The 18,759-nt window shown below is 31.4% G+C and overlaps 2 protein-coding genes and 1 long non-coding RNA gene across 4 annotated transcripts; all 3 read left to right on the top strand.

Annotated features, from left to right (window-relative positions):
- The first annotated feature begins 2,552 nt into the window (after positions 1-2,552).
- Positions 2,553-3,989, top strand: LOC132719282 (protein THEM6-like). Its single transcript, XM_060703038.1, has 3 exons — positions 2,553-2,773; positions 3,097-3,308; positions 3,734-3,989. Exons 1-3 carry the CDS (start codon positions 2,566-2,568, stop codon positions 3,971-3,973), a joined length of 660 nt encoding a protein of 219 aa, XP_060559021.1. The 5' UTR covers positions 2,553-2,565; the 3' UTR covers positions 3,974-3,989.
- Positions 3,990-4,725: 736 nt separating this feature from the next.
- On the top strand, positions 4,726-5,986 carry LOC132719281 (uncharacterized). The gene is made up of 2 exons (XM_060703037.1): positions 4,726-4,998; positions 5,769-5,986. Exons 1-2 carry the CDS (start codon positions 4,791-4,793, stop codon positions 5,984-5,986), a joined length of 426 nt encoding a protein of 141 aa, XP_060559020.1. The 5' UTR covers positions 4,726-4,790.
- Positions 5,987-8,297: 2,311 nt separating this feature from the next.
- On the top strand, positions 8,298-18,018 carry LOC132719289 (uncharacterized). 2 transcript variants are annotated; one of them, XR_009624198.1, is made up of 4 exons: positions 8,298-9,080; positions 9,606-9,791; positions 16,525-16,654; positions 17,966-18,018. It is a non-coding gene; the product is annotated as an uncharacterized LOC132719289 (long non-coding RNA). The 2 variants fall into 2 exon arrangements; XR_009624197.1 differs by lacking the exons at positions 8,298-9,080; positions 9,606-9,791 and adding an exon at positions 11,335-11,999.
- Positions 18,019-18,759: the final 741 nt, after the last annotated feature.

The raw sequence follows: 18,759 nt of genomic DNA, 5'->3' as shown, positions 1-18,759 counted from the left end.
TCAACCAATATACTGTTAAGAAAATTTAGGCAAACTTTGAAAACAGCCCCTCATTATGGTAAGTTTAAGGGATATTTTGAATAAGGCATTTAAGATGGGAAATGGTAAAATTAGTGTTTAAAGTGGGTGGGGTAGGGTAACATTTTTATACATATTAAGAACATTTTGTTCATAAACAAACATTTTGCTTGTGTTATTTGTTACCTGAATGTTATTATTTGTTTCTTAAAAATGAGCAATAGAAAAACATTTTTTATAATGATGATATTATGTACAGATTATTAAAAGTTTCATCTCATTTATGAAAATAAGCCCTTCAAATGGCAAAGTCTTGGTTCAGAAATATATCCATAACAGAAATATATCCATAACTCATAAACCACACGGTAAATTTTATTTCAATTTTGCATACATGTGACCTTGAAGACATATAACTGTCCTATGTTGTCAATTTTACAGTTCCTTATGGTGCCCATTACCCATGGTCTACCTTAAGGAGTACTGGAACCACCCAAGTAGAAAAATCCAAATATAAGAAAGAAAAAATACCATAAAGATGTACACACTACAATAATATCGTACTGAACGATCTTCAAAGATCGAAAGTACTTGTACAACGTACGGGGCGATTTTACGGCCTCTATATGACACAAATAACACTGTTAACGTTGTGACAATAAAATAGAGAAAAACAGAATTCCTAAAGAAAGCCCATCATGTCAAAATTGAAAATGTTGCAGGCTCGGTTTGATTGAGCCTGTTCATGGACTGTAGTGGTAATTGCAAGCTACCGTCCACGCCCCCTACCACCGGCTTAACCAGAATACAACATTTAAACACGAATATATATAGTGATTGATAGTTTGAATTTATAAAGATCTGCAGATGTGTTCATACGGCGGTTACCATAAACCGCAAGTGAGCACTAACTTACTCTCAAATAAAAGTTGCTAAATCCCGTGTACATGTCTTTAACCAAAATGGGACGAGGTTATCAATCAGGCAAGGGGGCAAGGCTCTTCTCCAACCTGTAGATTTCTGAGAGGGCTTCCGTCCTAGTTGTAAATTTCCTGGGAGGTCTTTTGTTCGCTTTGTTATGTTTAGATGGGCTGGGACGTCTTTCTTTCCATACTCCTCGCACTCTAGGTCAGGGTATCGTATTGTAACACGGCCAGTGATTGGCTGAAAAAAAGTGCAGGGAAAACCGTATGATTCAGTTTATACATGAGGCGATTGGATGAAAGTGGGGTGTTTTTAAGTATAAAAACTAATTTAAAAAGTAACACTACAATGTTTTCTGAAGAAAATGAAATATTTCATGAGTCTCTGTGATAATTTTGACTTGGATATTTGCATTTATAAAAAGTGTATGTCAGTCCTGTGATCAGCAGAAAATTTCAATGAAATGGGGGGTAATCCTCTTTGAAGTCAATTTGCAAAAAATTTGGTCGGCTACCCCTATATAACAGAAACATTTTTATGTGTCAGGCATTTCATTCTGCTAGAAAAAAATACCTCTTTAGCATGAAAACTGAATTTTAAGGTAGGATAAGGGACCATTTCTTATAATGTAAGTCTATGGAAATATCAATGTGAGTGTCTGACCTAAAGAGAAAGAAATTGGAACTGTCATAATTCACAGTAGAACTTTGTCTTCATTGATTACACCATGAAAAACTGATATTTTGGAAGAATGGATGTATACAGCCTGTCTAGGTATGATATTTCATTATTTCAGTGCAACTGTTGGTGTTTACAGCAGATAATGTGTCAAAGGGGTCAATCTACAAGCATTGTTTACATATGAACAAGAGTATTAGTGTTACATAAGAGTTAATAATGGTTTAATTTTTCTTTGAACAGTGAATTTGAGTGATAATCAATTGGTGATATGTTGATGATGAATAATGTAGACCTTGGTCATTAAAAATATTTTTCAGATTTCAAAGAAATGCTGTACATTGGCTATACACATGCCAGGTTTGAAGACTTCATGTATAACTTGACAGGACCTGATGTAAGCACATTGGCCACTTTTGATGGGTGTTGCAGGTATATCATTACAAATGCACATTGTCAGGTTCAAAACTGATATATAATAATTAAAAAGTTTAGGGTGCTGTTTCGATTAACTTTTCGACTTTATTTAGGGGCGGAAATTTCTTCGCTCGGCACTAATTTTTACCATTTTGCTCAAATATTTAAATAGAATGTCACAAATAAATTGCTTCTTTGTCTGTTTCCTATATAAGAATGTTTTGTGTTTCATTTCCAGGCATAGATAGCATTAAAGCTTCAAATAAATATCATTTTAAGGCTTCTGTCTTAAAATTTACTTGGTTTCAGGGCATGAATATTAACACATACTTAGAAATTCAAATCCATTGAAAAATGTAGCATAATTCAGTTAGGTTGCCTCTGAATAGCCTCTTATTATGTGGTTAAGATGCAAAATAGTGATAAGAATTCATTGTTTTCTATTTGGTAATACATATTTACACACTCGCAAATGTTATGTTTTGTGATTTAATAAATGCGTTTAAAGTGTTAAACATTGCGTTAAACATGGGAGCTACACTTTTATTTGTAATTTTCTGTGTAATTTTTGGTATATTTTGGAGTTTTGAATCACTAATATGTTCACTGATTGCACTTTTTATGTGCATACTTTATGATATGTATCATGTTGTTAAAACATTTATTTTCTCTTGTTTTTACAAAATAACAAGACGATTTAATTCAAGAAAGTTAATGGAAACGAACAGTTTTAAAGGTATTTAACCGTTATGGTACATTTTATAACTGGAGAAACTAAGTTTGTCATTAAAGAATTTATTTATTTTGTGCTTAAAATATAAACTATGTGTATCATTCATGAGTTATAATATATTCAAAGCAGTACCAGTCCAGCACAAGTATGTATGAATATTTAAAATATAGGTGAAACAACGTGGTAATTTGGTATCACCATTACCAATCGTCTCAGGATTGTAAGTCATTTTTTCATACTAAAATCCAAAATGGACTGATTCAAATCATAGCATTGTAATTGTTAAAGTTGGTTACCTTTTAAATGTCTTATAATTTTTATTGCAGTTTTGTGTCTACCTACAGACACAGACTTTAATTTGCTTCTGACAGAAAGATGTCTGCTGAGAGAATGCGACTTTGCTCTGCTCAAATTTTGGACAGAAAACTATGTGTACGATGCTTTAAGCTCACGACATGCAGAGCTCCTTCCATCAGGGCGGTATACATGCTTCAAATATCCCATCAGGGTGTTTGAAAGCTTTGATATTGTAACTAAAGTAAGTGTAATCACTACATGAATATAAGTTATAATATAAGAAGTGTAAGTTGACGAAGAATACGTGAATTTCAGAATTAATACAAAAAATATTGATAAGGTTATGTGTTATTATAATGTCACAAGCGATACTTTTATTGAAACCATTAAATGAACAATTTACTATAGCAAGTTGCCGTCAATCTCATTTATTTATTTAACACAATTATGTTAAAAAAGGGTTAATTTCAATTAGACACTAAAAGTATAAAAGTAATCCTTGTGTGATGTTCAATATTTCGGATACTTGATGGTCTTCTGGAGCAAAATTCGCATAAAGTAATCATTAATACTCGTATAGATCAAGACATTGTGGATTTATTCATTCATACCTGTGATGTATTATGTCATTTACTGTTTTCAAATATTATTTTCTGTATATTTCAGATATCATTCATTGATGAAAAAGCATTTTATGTAACACAATCTATTCTCAGGAACGCCGATAAATGTCTGTGTGCCACCGTGTTATCTGTTCATCAAATTGTCGGGACCAAGATGTCTACATTATTGGGGAGCAAAAGTACCACCTTGAATAAATCCAAGTTTGAAAATGTAGTTATAACGTTCCAAGAATTTCATTCGGATTATTTCAAACAAGTTAAAGATTCTTGGAAAGGTGTTTGATGGTAGAAAATAATATATGAAACAAGTAGTGTCGTCTAATAAATTAATATAAAAATAATTTGTGTTTGAGTTTACCTCTTTATAGCTTAATTGAGATTCAAATACTCATATATGATCGGGACACAAATACTTTTTGCCCAAATTGCAAAATCAATTGAAATAAATGTTTTTATGACAAGCTATGCATACAACATGTAATGTTTAAATGTTTCATTGTCAAAAGCGTCACTTACATTTTCATTGACACGGACTTGACATTATATTAATGATTATAATAATTATTAAATAATAATAATAATAATAATAATAATAATAATAAAAATAATGATAAAGACTTTATCGAAGTTGATGCTCATTTGCTGAAAGTGAGTACAATAATGCGACCATTGGTTTCGTTTCCTCACACATTGAAAAATTGTTCATTTTTTTATTCGTACTTAGTGACATTTATCAAGGCTAACTTGTTGATCCTGATCTTTATGTTTTTAAGCAAATAGAATTTAAAATTTCAGTTGTCGTTAATGAAAGGCTTTATAATTCTCTCTATGAATAATACATACAAGTACAGATTCCAGCCTATAACACTCGTAAGACAGGTTGGCAGTATCCAGAGATAGATAGACATGGTCAGTTAAATTTACAGAATTTGTAAGTTCCTAAACGGTGCGTTTTTAAAAGGTGTTTAAACATGTTATATAGTTATCAATGTAGGTCATTTATACTACAGTGTTTATGTAATCAGCCATAGCATTTAAAGTGACCGATTTTAAACGGGAATTTGTTTTCTTTTTCATGTTTATTATACAAGGACAGCAAAATGAATTATACAAATATGTTTCTGGTATTAGTTTTAACATTTTGTGTGTTATGGATGTTCAGTTCATCCCTGTGTCTAGTGTTTGGATTATTTGTAAGTTTAAGTGTTGATATACATGCAATATGGAGAAATGTATTGGTCCTTTATTTCTGTAAGATGAGACGGAGATATCATCCGAAGAAAATAACTGATCTCAATATATTCAAAGGTAAACATTATTGTCTTTTTGACATGATATGAACGGTCAAAGCAGATTGGCAATGTTTTAATTATATTTATAAAAGCTACAGCTTGGAAACACGTTTTGTTGTATACCTAAAATATTCAACAATGTGATTATGAAATTATATACAATATCATACACAGAATAACCGTCTCTTCATGATCTTGAATTAATAGAATGTTTTTTTTTCGAAAGGCAATTTGATTGCAGACAAAATATTATAGATATATAACAAAATCAGTTCCAATTTTCAGTGTAAAGTCAAAATAAAGATAATTATATACCTCTAAACTGGAAGTTTTATTAAAACTGGTTTTGCATTGCATAAAATACTTATATCATAGATTTACGCTCATCAGCTGTTAAGTTTAATATACAATACCATTCTATAATTTCTAGCTCTTGATGTTATTTTTCTACATTAGTTAGGCTATCCTTAATTGAGACTAGCGCCCCCATGATTGTATTATGCACAAACATAATGCACTTGGTTAAGTAGTACTTATTTTTGACTTTATGTAAATGAAGAAACTAATGAAATCAAAGGTACAACTTACTTGAATGATACTATTATCACTCATCTTTCTCGGTTATGGATGTACTTATACCTTGTACCTATCAAGATAAATTGCATATTATACCACCTCTTTATACTATTAGAAATTATCACAAATAATTATACATACACTGATATGTGTTAAGAAGAATTCCTCTTGAAGGACACGATATGATAATTGCACTTTCTTTCCATACAGTAATATGTTTACCAACCGATGTAGACACCGACCTACAACTTACGAGTGGACGTCTTCTCAGAGAATGTGGATTTGGTCAAAGAGAATTCTGGGTAGAGAATTTCGTTGAAGATGTCGTGGAACGTTTAAATGGGAAGATGAAAGTTGAAGCATATCATCTGTCATATGATACTCCTATTGAAATGTTTGAAACATTCAAAATAATAGCTGTGGTATAAATGTTTATATCAACTCAAATATACTACTGGTAATATAGCACGTAATTCATAGCATGCATTATCGTGTACTAAAGTTTCATTTAAGATATTTATATAATATCGCAAAAGCAGGTATCAAATGCTATGTGGCAGCCGTAAAATGTTACTCCGTACTTCACTTCAGTGAAGTGCATTATCGCACTTATCAAAACTTTCACACAATTAAAGACACACGTTATCTAAATTGATATACATGTATATACAATCAAGTATAATTAATATTTCAGATACCGTCCATTGTTTTGGGATAATATTATCAAGTAGAAATGAAATTACTCTTTATGATTTAAGTATATTTACCAGCATTATTATGTCTAAACCGCCCTATTGAAGAGTGTGTCTACCATGTATAGACCCATACTAGGAAGAAGAGAGGCAGAAGAAGACGACGAGTGAATTGGTGTTTGTACGTGACGAACATTATAGAACTAAACATTGAACATTGTAGAACTATGCATTGAACATTGTATAACTATGCATTGGACATTGTAAAAACAGTAAATTATGCATGTGTTGCTTGTTTGTTAATATTGAAAGATTTTATATAAAATATATAATAAAAGACATCATCGTTAAACTTTTGTTGTTGTTTTTTTTGTTAATTTTTATTTCATTTCTTGATAAGTGTTGACATTTTAAAGCAAATAAATAATAAAAAAAAAAGGGGCCGGGTTGACCAAAAATAACATTGGTTTGGGGCCGGGTTGACCAATTTGGGGCCGGGCTGACTTGAGGCCGGGTTGACTTGGGGCCGGGTTGACTTGTACCGCCTATGAAAGTTAAATGCAAAATGAACATGCTAATTAATACAAACTAAAATTAGTATTGTCACCTTACATAGGAGATAGATCTCTGTCCATTTAAATATCACCACTGCCATGACGTTATCCAACTAGGTAGCAATATGGCTGTGCAATATTCACCAAGGATACCAGTATCCAAATGCGACATGGTCGCACTTGATTAGTAAAATCATGAAGTTTAAACGGATTTTTTACTAGTTTTATTTTGATTAATGATACTCGTTTATTTTGTTCTTTTATTCTATCAATGCTGAATAAAAATCATTCTTTTAATCTAAAATCCTAATGCAATTATGCAACTTATTAACATAAATTTTGTATTAGGTGTAAATGTATATTTATAACATAGGGAAAAAACATTTTGTCAACTGTTGATGCATAAATTGTATTCCCCCAACATGTATAGTTGCAATATAGCTGACAATAGATGGAAACATCAGTGATGAAATTTTAAATCAGTGTTCCAACCAATAAAGAAGTGATTTTGAAACTGTCAGTTTGTTGATGAAATAAAAGTATATTTTTCATTGCATTGCACATATTTTGACATGAAATTCTTTACTTTTATAAATTTGATTTATGCTACGTCTTCTTGATACAATCAGTTTAGACATCGAAAAAAGCCTCAATAATTTCAAATGTAAAATGTCACAATGATAAATATAAAATGTTAAATAACTTTTTTCACGGCTAATTATTTGGACTAGTGTCACAGGGTGAGAAAAATGTGCAGCCTGACCGGGACTCGAACCCGTGACCCTCGGAATACCGTTCCGCGGCTCTACCGACTGAGCTATCCGGCCGCTTACACATCTTCTCCCCTAAATAGTGAAAAGGTCTGAACCGTGACATACTTCACCACAATATAATATTGAAGTTCGTCCTCGAATTTCACAAAGCTACAGAGCAATGCTAATTGAACTCTGAGCTACAGGCAGTCACAGGTCCCATGTTGGGCGCCAAATGTCACAGGGTGAGAAAAATGTGCAACCTGACCGGGACTCGAACCCGGGACCCTCGGAATACCATTCTGCGGCTCTACCGACTGAGCTATTCGGCCGCTTACACATCTTCTCCCCTAAATAGTGCAAAGTTCTGAACCGTGACACTAGTATTTCATAAGAGTAGATCTTCGTGTAAATTAATATAGATAGCACTTTATAGTTTTTAAATGAAGATGTCGTCTTGAAGAGATTTGTGATATTTTATCTTGTCATATATTGATTACTATAACACAACATTTTACATCACCACTCAGAGTAGAAGTCGTGGGACGAATTTAGTATAGTCATCTAACTAGCTTACAGTAGATCTAGTAAATAGTACCTAATATAAGTCATTCAAAAGTTGAATTTGTATCAGTATGTTGCGACGACAATTTGTTATTTTGTTAAATATTATTTAGTAATAGATTTACTGCTTATTATAGATTTTATGGCATGATTAATTTTTTTATATTTCAGGTAAAAAGTTTTAATCTGTTCAGACTATGAGTTTTTAATGTAAAGCATGAAATTGTGAAGTTTGGTGTCATTCATTGACCAACAACTGCTGAAATATGCATCGATGTACTGTTCAAGCTGGTGCAGAGGTGTCTGCTTGTAATAAAGAGTAGAATTTAAGAGAACTTAATGCAGGATGAGTAGAAAAATGTTGCCTGCAAATTGGATTTAGAAGCAACTTGTCCTGTAGGACGAGTGACTCTTAAAATATTTTTAGATTTCTGTGGTGTTTAGATCTATCATCATGAAGGAATTAACATACATGTAAACTTTTTTGGATGATCAAGTCGAAGATTTTTCTTCAAAAAGAGGGAGATATTAGAATGTGCAATAAACAAAGAAGAAAGTTCTGACATCAAAAAGAGGGAGATTTCTTTAATTTGTAAAAATGCACCTTATTTTAAGAAAAATCTTTGAAAATATGGCTGCAGAAAGTGGGAGTCTCCTGCTAAAAGTGGGAGTGTTCACATGTATGAATTAATAAATCAAATTACATCACAGCATGGATTTATTTGTTACGTGAAGTGTTCATTTTGACATGCACTGTTTGTACATATGTCAGTTGTTGTTTGTTTTCATGACATCTGTTATCCTCTGTACAAGCTGGCATTTAGATCTATCATCATGAAGGAATTAATGAAAGTGCTGATGGAAATAAGGAATAGTTGGTTTTTCAACAAAATGGCATTCTCAGATGATAAGCTGATAACATTTTTTCAATACAAATACTGGACAACTTGTCACTTATCAGTAAGTAACATGAACATGATTTAAATTGAATAATGTATATATGAAATATGGAAGTTAAGATATTTTATCGTAACAGGTACTTTTTGTATAAAAACAATTAATGAAATTGACTGAAAATCAACATATAAAACCACTCAAGGGTTATAATTTGGTTAAATAAGTGCTTTGAAAAGTGTTTAAGTCAGATACTATAATATCTGTGGAGGGTTTGTCTAGAAGTGATGAGTAGGATCTAAGTGACATAATTATGTGCATCCCAAAGCCACAGTCTAAATCTTTAAATGAAACACTAAAATTTGACTCAAATGTGTTGATAACAATACCTACTGATACAAACGTAGAAATTTGATATTGTTTATGAATGGGTTTTTGCTTTTGTGTTATCCATATTGTTGCCCAAAATATATCATATTAGCCAAATTATGTGTAAATATGATTAAAAAAAAACTGTTGTATGTGTTGTCATTTGTTTCAATCAGTAGTGTATTTGTATCACATACATATATTGATATTATTGTTTTTCAGTTATTTATCATCATGAAAGCTGTGGGACATGAGAAAAGATTAAATGTCATGGTCAAATTATAGATTGATGCTCTTGCTATTGAGCCACGTGGGAGGGTTGTATTCTGACTGAAATATGGTCCTATGTCAGCTTAGATAATTCCTGATTAAATTTTTGTGTGCAGCAGTAATCTTCAAAACAACAAGGTAATCACTTTACACTTTATACAAGTTGTTAGAGATCAATATCCAAGATTGATAACTCTGATATGGAATTTCACTAATTTATTGGGCTTTGTAAGGTTTCAAATTTATCGTTTAAATTTCAAGTGCAACATCAATCTATAAAATTGGTGATATTCATTTAATATTTGACATGTCATAGGAATTATCACTTTATCAGTGAAGGTAACTTTTAAAGAGCAGGAATTCAGGTTTGTAATGATGTAATTGGCCTTTGTGAACTTGCAATATTGTTAGATTACTATGCAAGACTTATAACTTTTTGACATTTTTTAGCTAACCTAAGCACAAAGTGCTCAGAGGTGAGTTTTTGTGATGGCAGTGTGTCCACTGTTTGTTGTTTGTCATTGTCTACAATTTCTTTAAAACCAGTTGATAGATTTTGGCCAAACTTTATAGGAATGATCCTTAGTGGTTCTCTGCAAAAGTTATATTAATGGTTCAAGTCTGGTGCATAAATAGGTCAAAGGAGTTAAAAATAGGCTTAAAAATAAGATTTTTAAAAATTTTCTTCTCAGTAACTGTTAACCCCTTTCTAACATGAATCTCAGGTGAGCGATCTAGGGTCATCATGGTCCTCTTGTTAAAATAAAATCTTCCTCCTTTTTTATTCCATCATTAATATTTACTTTTAAGCTTTTTAATGATATTTGACCATTACATAAGGACATGTTAATCACTCATTGCACAATTTTATATAAATGATCAGTGAAATATTCAGATAATGACTACATGTAGGATTATATATGTAATACATTTAGAAATATATTTTTTCTATAATTTGAAAAAAAAACCAAAGAACAAAAGAAGCTACAACCCTAAAGTTTTATAATTGTTCATAAATCCACTAATGATTTAAATACTTAACGGAAATGTAATGAGTGAAAAAAATTATGAATTTTGTATAAACAAAACATTTGTTTTGAATGTGCAACTTTGATAAGATCAGACTGCTGTATTAACCTCAAGGCCACTGTTAATCAGCCTCAGGTCAATATTGTAAAACAATTTATACATAATGTCATAGTGAAATATGTAACAGATGTCTATACTGACTCTGAATGAAACAATCATTTCCAATTGTTAACAGGTATTCTAAAGTTCTTTTATTTATATAAATAATTTTATATATGTACATACATGTGTTTCATAAGTTTAGTTAGATAACTGTACATAAGCTATAATTTTACCAAGAATACTTTTAAGATCAATACTATTACATGTTACAAAAGAGGCTGCCAGTAACCAAAGTCTTTATTTCCTCTCTAATAATTTCTCATTAAGATTATTGTACAGATAACACTAAGGGCAAGCTAGGTTGAACACTGAGTGCAAGCTAGGTAACACTGAGGGCAAGCTAGGTAACACTGAGGGCAAGCTAGGTAACACTGAGGGCAAGCTACATGTAGGTAACACTGAGGGCAAGCTAGGTAATACTGAGGGCAAGCTAGGTAACACTGAGGGCAAGCTAGGTAACACTGAGGGCAAGCTAGGTAACACTGAAGGAGTGTCAAAGGTCAACATTGTCAGATGGAGGCTATATTTTGTGTTCTGTCAATAATTTATTCACCCTTCAAGGGATTTTGTAATAACTTGGCACAAATTTTCAACATAATAAGATGATGTGTAATTTTCCAACACTTAGGTCCCTACATCCAAGGTCAAGGTCACATTTTTAATATGGTCTTATAATTATAGGACCTGTTTTGTGCCTGGTCCACAACTTTTTATTCATGAAATGATTCTGAAATGAGTTTGCACAAATATTCACCATAATAAGATAATTATCTCCCTTTATGTACTTTTTTTAGTAATGAAAAATGCTCAGATATATTTCTATTGATATATTCATTTTTGTAATGAATTTATTGTTGCATGTTTATCAAGCTTTTGCACTGAAAGTCCACATCCATACCTAAAACTTTTGAAATAATATTATTGTGTGCTTCATATAAAAAACTTCCTTTAGGCATGAATCATTTTTAACCTGGCCACTATAAATTCCTGTTTAACATTTGATCCATTGTAAAAACAGTAATTTACTATTGTTGGAACGACCCTCAAGCACAATATTGTCATTTTAAAGGTTGAGTGTATGTAGAGATGTATCCACCTTTCATAATGAACAACCTTGAATGGATATTATTTTATATAGTTAAACACTGGTTATAGGTAATTCTTTATGACATATTTTTATTGTAACTTGCTGTAATATGAAATAGAATAATCAGTAGTCAGGTAATGTAAGATCAGACAGTAATTGACAGCATAAATGAGGAATATACTTAATTATAGGATAACAATACAGTGTGAATTTAAGATTGTTTAACTATAACAAATGTAATCTTTGTTATATTGCATGTATATATGTAGGACATCTTTATTATGATAATCATGTCATCCATATGTTAGCATATAACATAACCTCATGTGAAGTTCATCTGTATATGTGTCGCGTACATTAAATTTGTGTTAGATTTATGATACTGGAAATTAAAGATTCATGAGTGCATGTTTATTAGGCTTCCTGTTCATAGATTTAGTCTGCTGTTATAGAAGTGAAAGTATATCTTACTTAATGTAATTGTGGAAGCATTCACTTTTTGAATATATTTTTATATATATGTGTGTTTATGACAGGTAATTGAAGGTTTTATTTCTTTTTAACAGTTCAGCTAAGTTTATTGAAGTTTTACAATACTTGTCTATATTGTATTTCTTCTAGTCTTTTACCTGGTAGTGTATATTTTCATATGAATCCAGGTCTTGTCAAGTACATGTATATAGATCTATATGAACATAAGGCTTGTTTAATTGTTGTAACAGTGTATGACTGACAGCTGGCATACTGTAATTTAATATTGCCTTATCAAAGGTTTAAAATACTGTCAATATTAACATGTTTGTCACCTGTAATATGATATCTCATCAAGTGTTGTTAACCTTACAGTGTACACATTGTACTCTCTTATAGTTATTTTATTACCTTTGATGTATAGTTTATGAGTTGCTTTAAGCACTGTCTTTACACACTTCATGTAATAATATATTTGTCTTGGTGTACAATATTGGCCTTGGTAAAACAATTGTGTTCACTGAAGCATTTCAACAATAACAACAACTTCGGAGGGTTGTTCAAAAAGTTTCAATTTGCAAAATGAGCTGAATTGCTTATCTTGCTACAGGTATGTCTATCTTGTCATGGAAATAAGTAAAGTCTGTGATGTGGGATAATGAAATACATGTTGTACCCGTTCAGCAAGAGTGGGTGTCTGTTGCCAAGTCGTTCAGGTCAGTGATTCAATGAATAACTTGCCCATAGCTGACTTGGGATCTCATTTTGACAGGGACATGTTAGGAGCAAGCTCGGTAGGTGATAACAAGTTGTTGTCTGAGATACTACATAAAGGTTTTCCTTCACCAGCAATTTCCTTCACCAGCAATTTCCTTCACCAGCAATTTCCTTCACCAGCAATTTCCTTCACCAGTTATTTCCTTCACCAGTTATTTCCTTTCACCAGTAAATTTCTTTATCAGTATTTTCCTTCATCCTTCATCAGTATTTTCCTTTATGTTTAAACATATTTTTTATTGCATTAAATACATGTTTACAAACATATTATACAAATAAAGAGTATATATCAAAATGCAAATGGGTCGGGCAACAAGTTCTTACAACATTAGATTAAGCCCTTCCCAGTATTTTCCTTCATCCTTCATCAGTATTTTCCTTCATCAGTATTTTCCTTCATCAGTAATTTCCCTTCACCAATAATTTTCTTCAACAAAATAATCATATAGGATTAAGGGTTAGAATTACTAAAGGGGTAAGCAGGAAAATTTCTGCACAGTTTAAAAGTTTAATGTCTTAACTACACGTGTTTCTTGAAATGATATAAGATGATGAAATTTAAAAAAACACAAAACAAAACTTCATTAACTGTTGATCCAGACATCATACTAGAACAGATATTAACTATCAAATTTTGTATTATAAAGATTGTTATTCCGGAATTATATACTTTTATGAAGACTGCTTGTTGAAACTAAATGATGTGTATTATTTTTGTCTGGTTTATGATGTTAGTCAGTTATGATGACATATAGAACTTTCATGGGGACTTATATACAGATGTGTTATGCTAGCATACAGGGATGGTACCCTCATGACATATATTAAAGTTTTACAGATTAAAGTTGTAGTTACAGAAATACTAAACAATTCATGACATTTTATAAAAATAATATAAGATGGCATGTCTGTGACCACCTTCCTCTACCCTTATGAACTCTGCACAAGTTTTAATATTCTGTTTTATGAAGCGTTCTCTAACTCATTCATGAGACTTCGGGCAATGAGATAATATTTGTGGTCAACTTAGCAAAAACAGAATGGCCTGTTATCTGTCAAGCTTTTTCCTGCAGTGTTTTTCATTATTTATAACTTCTTTAAAACAGAATCTCACAAACTACTCTGTAAACTTTGACATAACTTCACAGGAATGTTTAGGTACATGTAGTCTTTTGTAAAAGGTTTATAGATTGATTCTGTCCAATGCATTAGCATTAAGGTAGCCAATAGATAGAAAATGAAATCTTAAATTGCTGTGATATTACATGGTATAATATTGCCTTATAGTGTGGTATACATAGAAGTTATATGAATTATGCCTTTTGAGGGCAACAATACAGGAGTTGTGTGGGGGAGAGGGGGTCACCTTTGTCTTCTCAGATGTAGTAAGAAGCTTTAACTGTAACCACACCTGTTAACTAGTTGTAAGTAGAACAGCTGATTGTGAGTAGAAAATATGTCCGTTTCTTTTAACCCACATTTTGACGGGATTATTTTGTACTTGTATCGGGGTAAATTTTCTTTTTTATTGCTGATAACATAGAAAGTTATGTCTCGTTATGTCTCTAGAAGGTCACATCAATGAAATACATGTCTTGTAATAAGGGTTTGAAAATGAAATAAGTATTAAGTGTAAGTTGTTTAGAGTGATTTAAATGTGTACTGTTTGGGTACAAACATGAAAACATTTGATTTATATAATGCAATTTATGTAATGCATTAATTATTTTCAGTCTATGAAGGTTGCACAAAATATAACCCTTTGCTGAAGAATGACCTCATCTCCTTCAGTGTAGACCAAATTTATTTAAAGATAAGTTTCACACTATAGAGATAAAAATAATGTTATTTATGGTCACTGGACATACAAGCAATGATAAGAATATAAAAGACTAAACTTTAGCCTTATACAAGATACTGATCATACTCTTATACAATTTTATCTTCCCTTTGTGATTAAGCAAACTTAATGGACATTTTTGCTTTTAGAATGCTTGATATCACATTTCAAATGTGAACTTGTTATTTTTTCTTCCATTAATAATAATGCTATTACCCTTCGTTTTCTTTGTGAACTTTATATTAATGGTTGTATAAACAGTGTCACACTTTAATTCTTTATATAGACCATGTATGTTACCAATATTGTGTTTGTATTTTAGATTTGTTAGCATTGAAGGCGGATAGGCAAGGGGACTTCATTAAAAATTCAAATTCTAAATATATTGTAGTGATCATAATTTGAACATTTAAATGGCAACTGTGTATGGACTTAATATTTAAATTAAACTTCAATTATTGGGATAATTAATTTTATAGCTTCACACCTATTCTGAATTAGAAGTTTATATGATGCTATATTTGTATGTATTTACAATTATTCCATTTCTAAAATTTATAAATGAATGAAAGTAAATGTAGAATTGTGTATTTTCTGATGATGAGTTTTGATTTATATTTAGGAAATAGATATCAATTCTGAGTGCATTGTTGTAGAATAATGCACGGTTTGAGTTCAAATGCGTAGTAATATAATCACGAAGGCCGATAGGCCTGAGTGATTAATTACAAAGCATTTGAACGAAAAACGTGCATTATTATACAATAATGCACGAAGAATTTATATCTATTTCCATTCTAACACGTCAAGAAATAGTATAATTATTATTATAAAGTTGGACTTTATGTCTGGTGGTTAAATTTGTTTTCGCCTCCGAGTTTCCAATAGAAACGTTCTTTATAGGCTGTTCCAGTGGGTTGAAAAAAAACTGTCGTTAAATCTACTGTGTGTAGAAACATTTTGAGAATAACGAATTTTGAAAACGTTGATAAAACTTTGTTTGTTCATTTTATTTCACTCTATAATTTTTCAAGCGAAATACAAATTATTAAAAACGAAATAAATGTTAAACCTAATTCGTCTGCGATATTAAAATAACGTACTTGATTTGATTGTTTTGCACGTGCTGTTTGGCGCTACATTGTGACGTCACGTAAACAACACTTTAAACGCCTGTACAGCGTTAACGACTGAATTAAAGATATTGGTGTTCGGATTAATTTTCTTAGTTAGACCATTTTCTATCATTCTAGATAGTTTTTACAACAAAATTCGACAAAAAATTGTTTTTATTTATCAGATTTTTAAGCAAAATGGCGCCCTCAATGTGAAAATATACAGGGAGATAATAAGAGCGGCGAGTGCATTGTTGTAGAATAATGCACGCTTCGGGCCTTCTTTGTCTATATAGGAAAATTTCTGATAGTGTTAGAATGTTGTTTATATTTTATGTTAATATTGATGATCAAACGCAGTGTTACTGCTCTCTTTGTCATGTTATACAGTTTGATACAAGATAAAGATGGTAGTCAGTAGAAGATGTATCATGAACCAGTTGTGTTACCGTGTATCAAGAAGCAAGGTTCACATATTGTTATTACTTACATCTGCATGTCTTCTACTCCTGTATAAAAGGTATGTATACTTTTCATTAATGTTTACTATAATTATATACTTTAACAGTGCTGTCCCTTGTACAAGTACATGCCTTCAGATGAGCCTTCAAGAAAATCAACATTGAGAAAAATGTACCAAGGTTTTAAGAAAAGTAAAATATATTCACTATTCAAGAAATAATTAACATGCTTTATGTAATTAATGTATGATTTTGAAGTATTTATAATGATATTTCTACTGCCTGACTAATGCAGTTATGGATATTTCTGCATATTCTAACCTATTTTAGTTTAATTTCCATAGATTTAAATGCTGTGTGCAAAGTGTAAATTACTTCTTTGTTCACTTGGCAATATTTTACTTTTAGTACATTGTAAAAATGTTCGTAAAATTAAGCATGAATCTGCAGTGTAAGCTTTTCATTCAGTACATATTTTTTCTAAAAATGATGAATGGTTTTGTCCGGATTGAAAGATTGCCAAGTTAAGATGTTTATAATAAAACAGCATGGTAATTAAGTGTTTAGAAAAAGTGGAGCTATATTATTCTACATTATAGTTATATGATTTGCTGTTGCATAGCTTTTGGTTAAAGTTTTGCTGGTAATTTCATTTATTATAAAACTATTCAAGGTCATCACTTAAAACTTTGTCTTGACAATCATTAAGGTAGGTCACAGATTTAAAGACTCATAACTCAAGCATTAGTCTTTACAGAGTTATTTCTCTTTGTGAACCTAGAAATTATAATTTTTGACCAGTGGCTCTCAGTGTATACAAAAGTTTTCTGACGAAATCTGTAACATTGTCCAGGAATTCAGTGACAGTTATCAGAAGAACTCCTGACAAGTTATCATAAGAACTCCATCCTCCATGTAACAGTTCCTCCCCCATGTTGTCAAGTTGCTCATACATTATCCAGGGTCTTGTTTTACTATCAAGCACCAAGAATAGTTGAGCATGCTGTCCTACCAACAGCTCTTGTTTTCAATGTATATTATTCATCACTATTCAGCAGTTCCATCATTTGTATACTTAAGCTTATGTAGAGTTGTACATGTTAATTGTGCAATTATGCAGGTCAATTGTTAGGTTTTGAAATCAATCTTAGTACAGTAATGATATTTTTATCTCCATCAATGAATGTGTTAAAGTCTCTGAATGACAAAATAGATTCTGATACTGTTTCATATTTTATTGTATGTATTAAGTTGAAGTTGTAGTTGACTTTTGATAAAATTTTCTCCCTTGTAACTGCAATTGTTTTAGGAGGCTTACTGTGTTACTGATTTATATGTATAACTTTTTGTATGCTTTATCTTGTTTTCAGTTCATTTGATGCGACAAACACTGGTTCAAAATATATCTTTTCAATATTTAAAGGTAAGTGTCACTTATCTATACTTTTAATTTTTTGTTTGTTAGTTTGTTTCATTTTAAGCCTTTTCCCAACAGTATTTCAGTTATATAGGCAGGTAGTTTCCCAACCATCGTTCCTGGAGAGTTACACCAGTACTAGACTACCTTCCTCTGTGCTAAACTACCACAGCATCTCCCGGGGATCAAACCCACGCCAGAGAGGTAACTGGATTTGAAATCATCGACTCTGACCCATCTAAATGTATTTTTAAGATATGAGTACAAAAATATTGCCGCTTCATATCGCACAAGTCTGTTTACTTTTTAGTAAGTTACAATGACACTTTAAAGGTCATATATATTAAAGTTTCAGCTTTTTTTGTAGATGTCATATATTTTACTTCAATTCTTAAAATTTATTTGAACCACTTATTTAAATACTGATGATATAGGAAGAAACATGGTTGTGAACCCCCTATAGGGCTCAACTACAGATATATATATATATATACAATATATATTTAGCTCCATGGCTCAACCAACTATCCTTGAGTTTAAAGGCATACAGCTTAACCACTACAGCCCATCTCCCCTATTCAGAGGCCTACATGTGGCCAAAATAATACAACTGAGGTCTTGTTTAGTAAAACTGGCACGTCTTTATACCAAACAAACTTTCTACTAGCTAGGTTGATTGCTGCCTCACATAAAAGAATTTAATATCCTAGGTGGGATTTGAACCTACAGAATTGAAGGTCAGGTGAT

This window comes from Ruditapes philippinarum, unplaced genomic scaffold, assembly GCF_026571515.1.
Source record: "Ruditapes philippinarum isolate M1 unplaced genomic scaffold, ASM2657151v2 ctg1306_1_1_1_1, whole genome shotgun sequence".
Lineage (NCBI taxonomy): Eukaryota > Metazoa > Mollusca > Bivalvia > Venerida > Veneridae > Ruditapes > Ruditapes philippinarum.
This window is presented reverse-complemented; position numbering and strand designations above follow the sequence as displayed.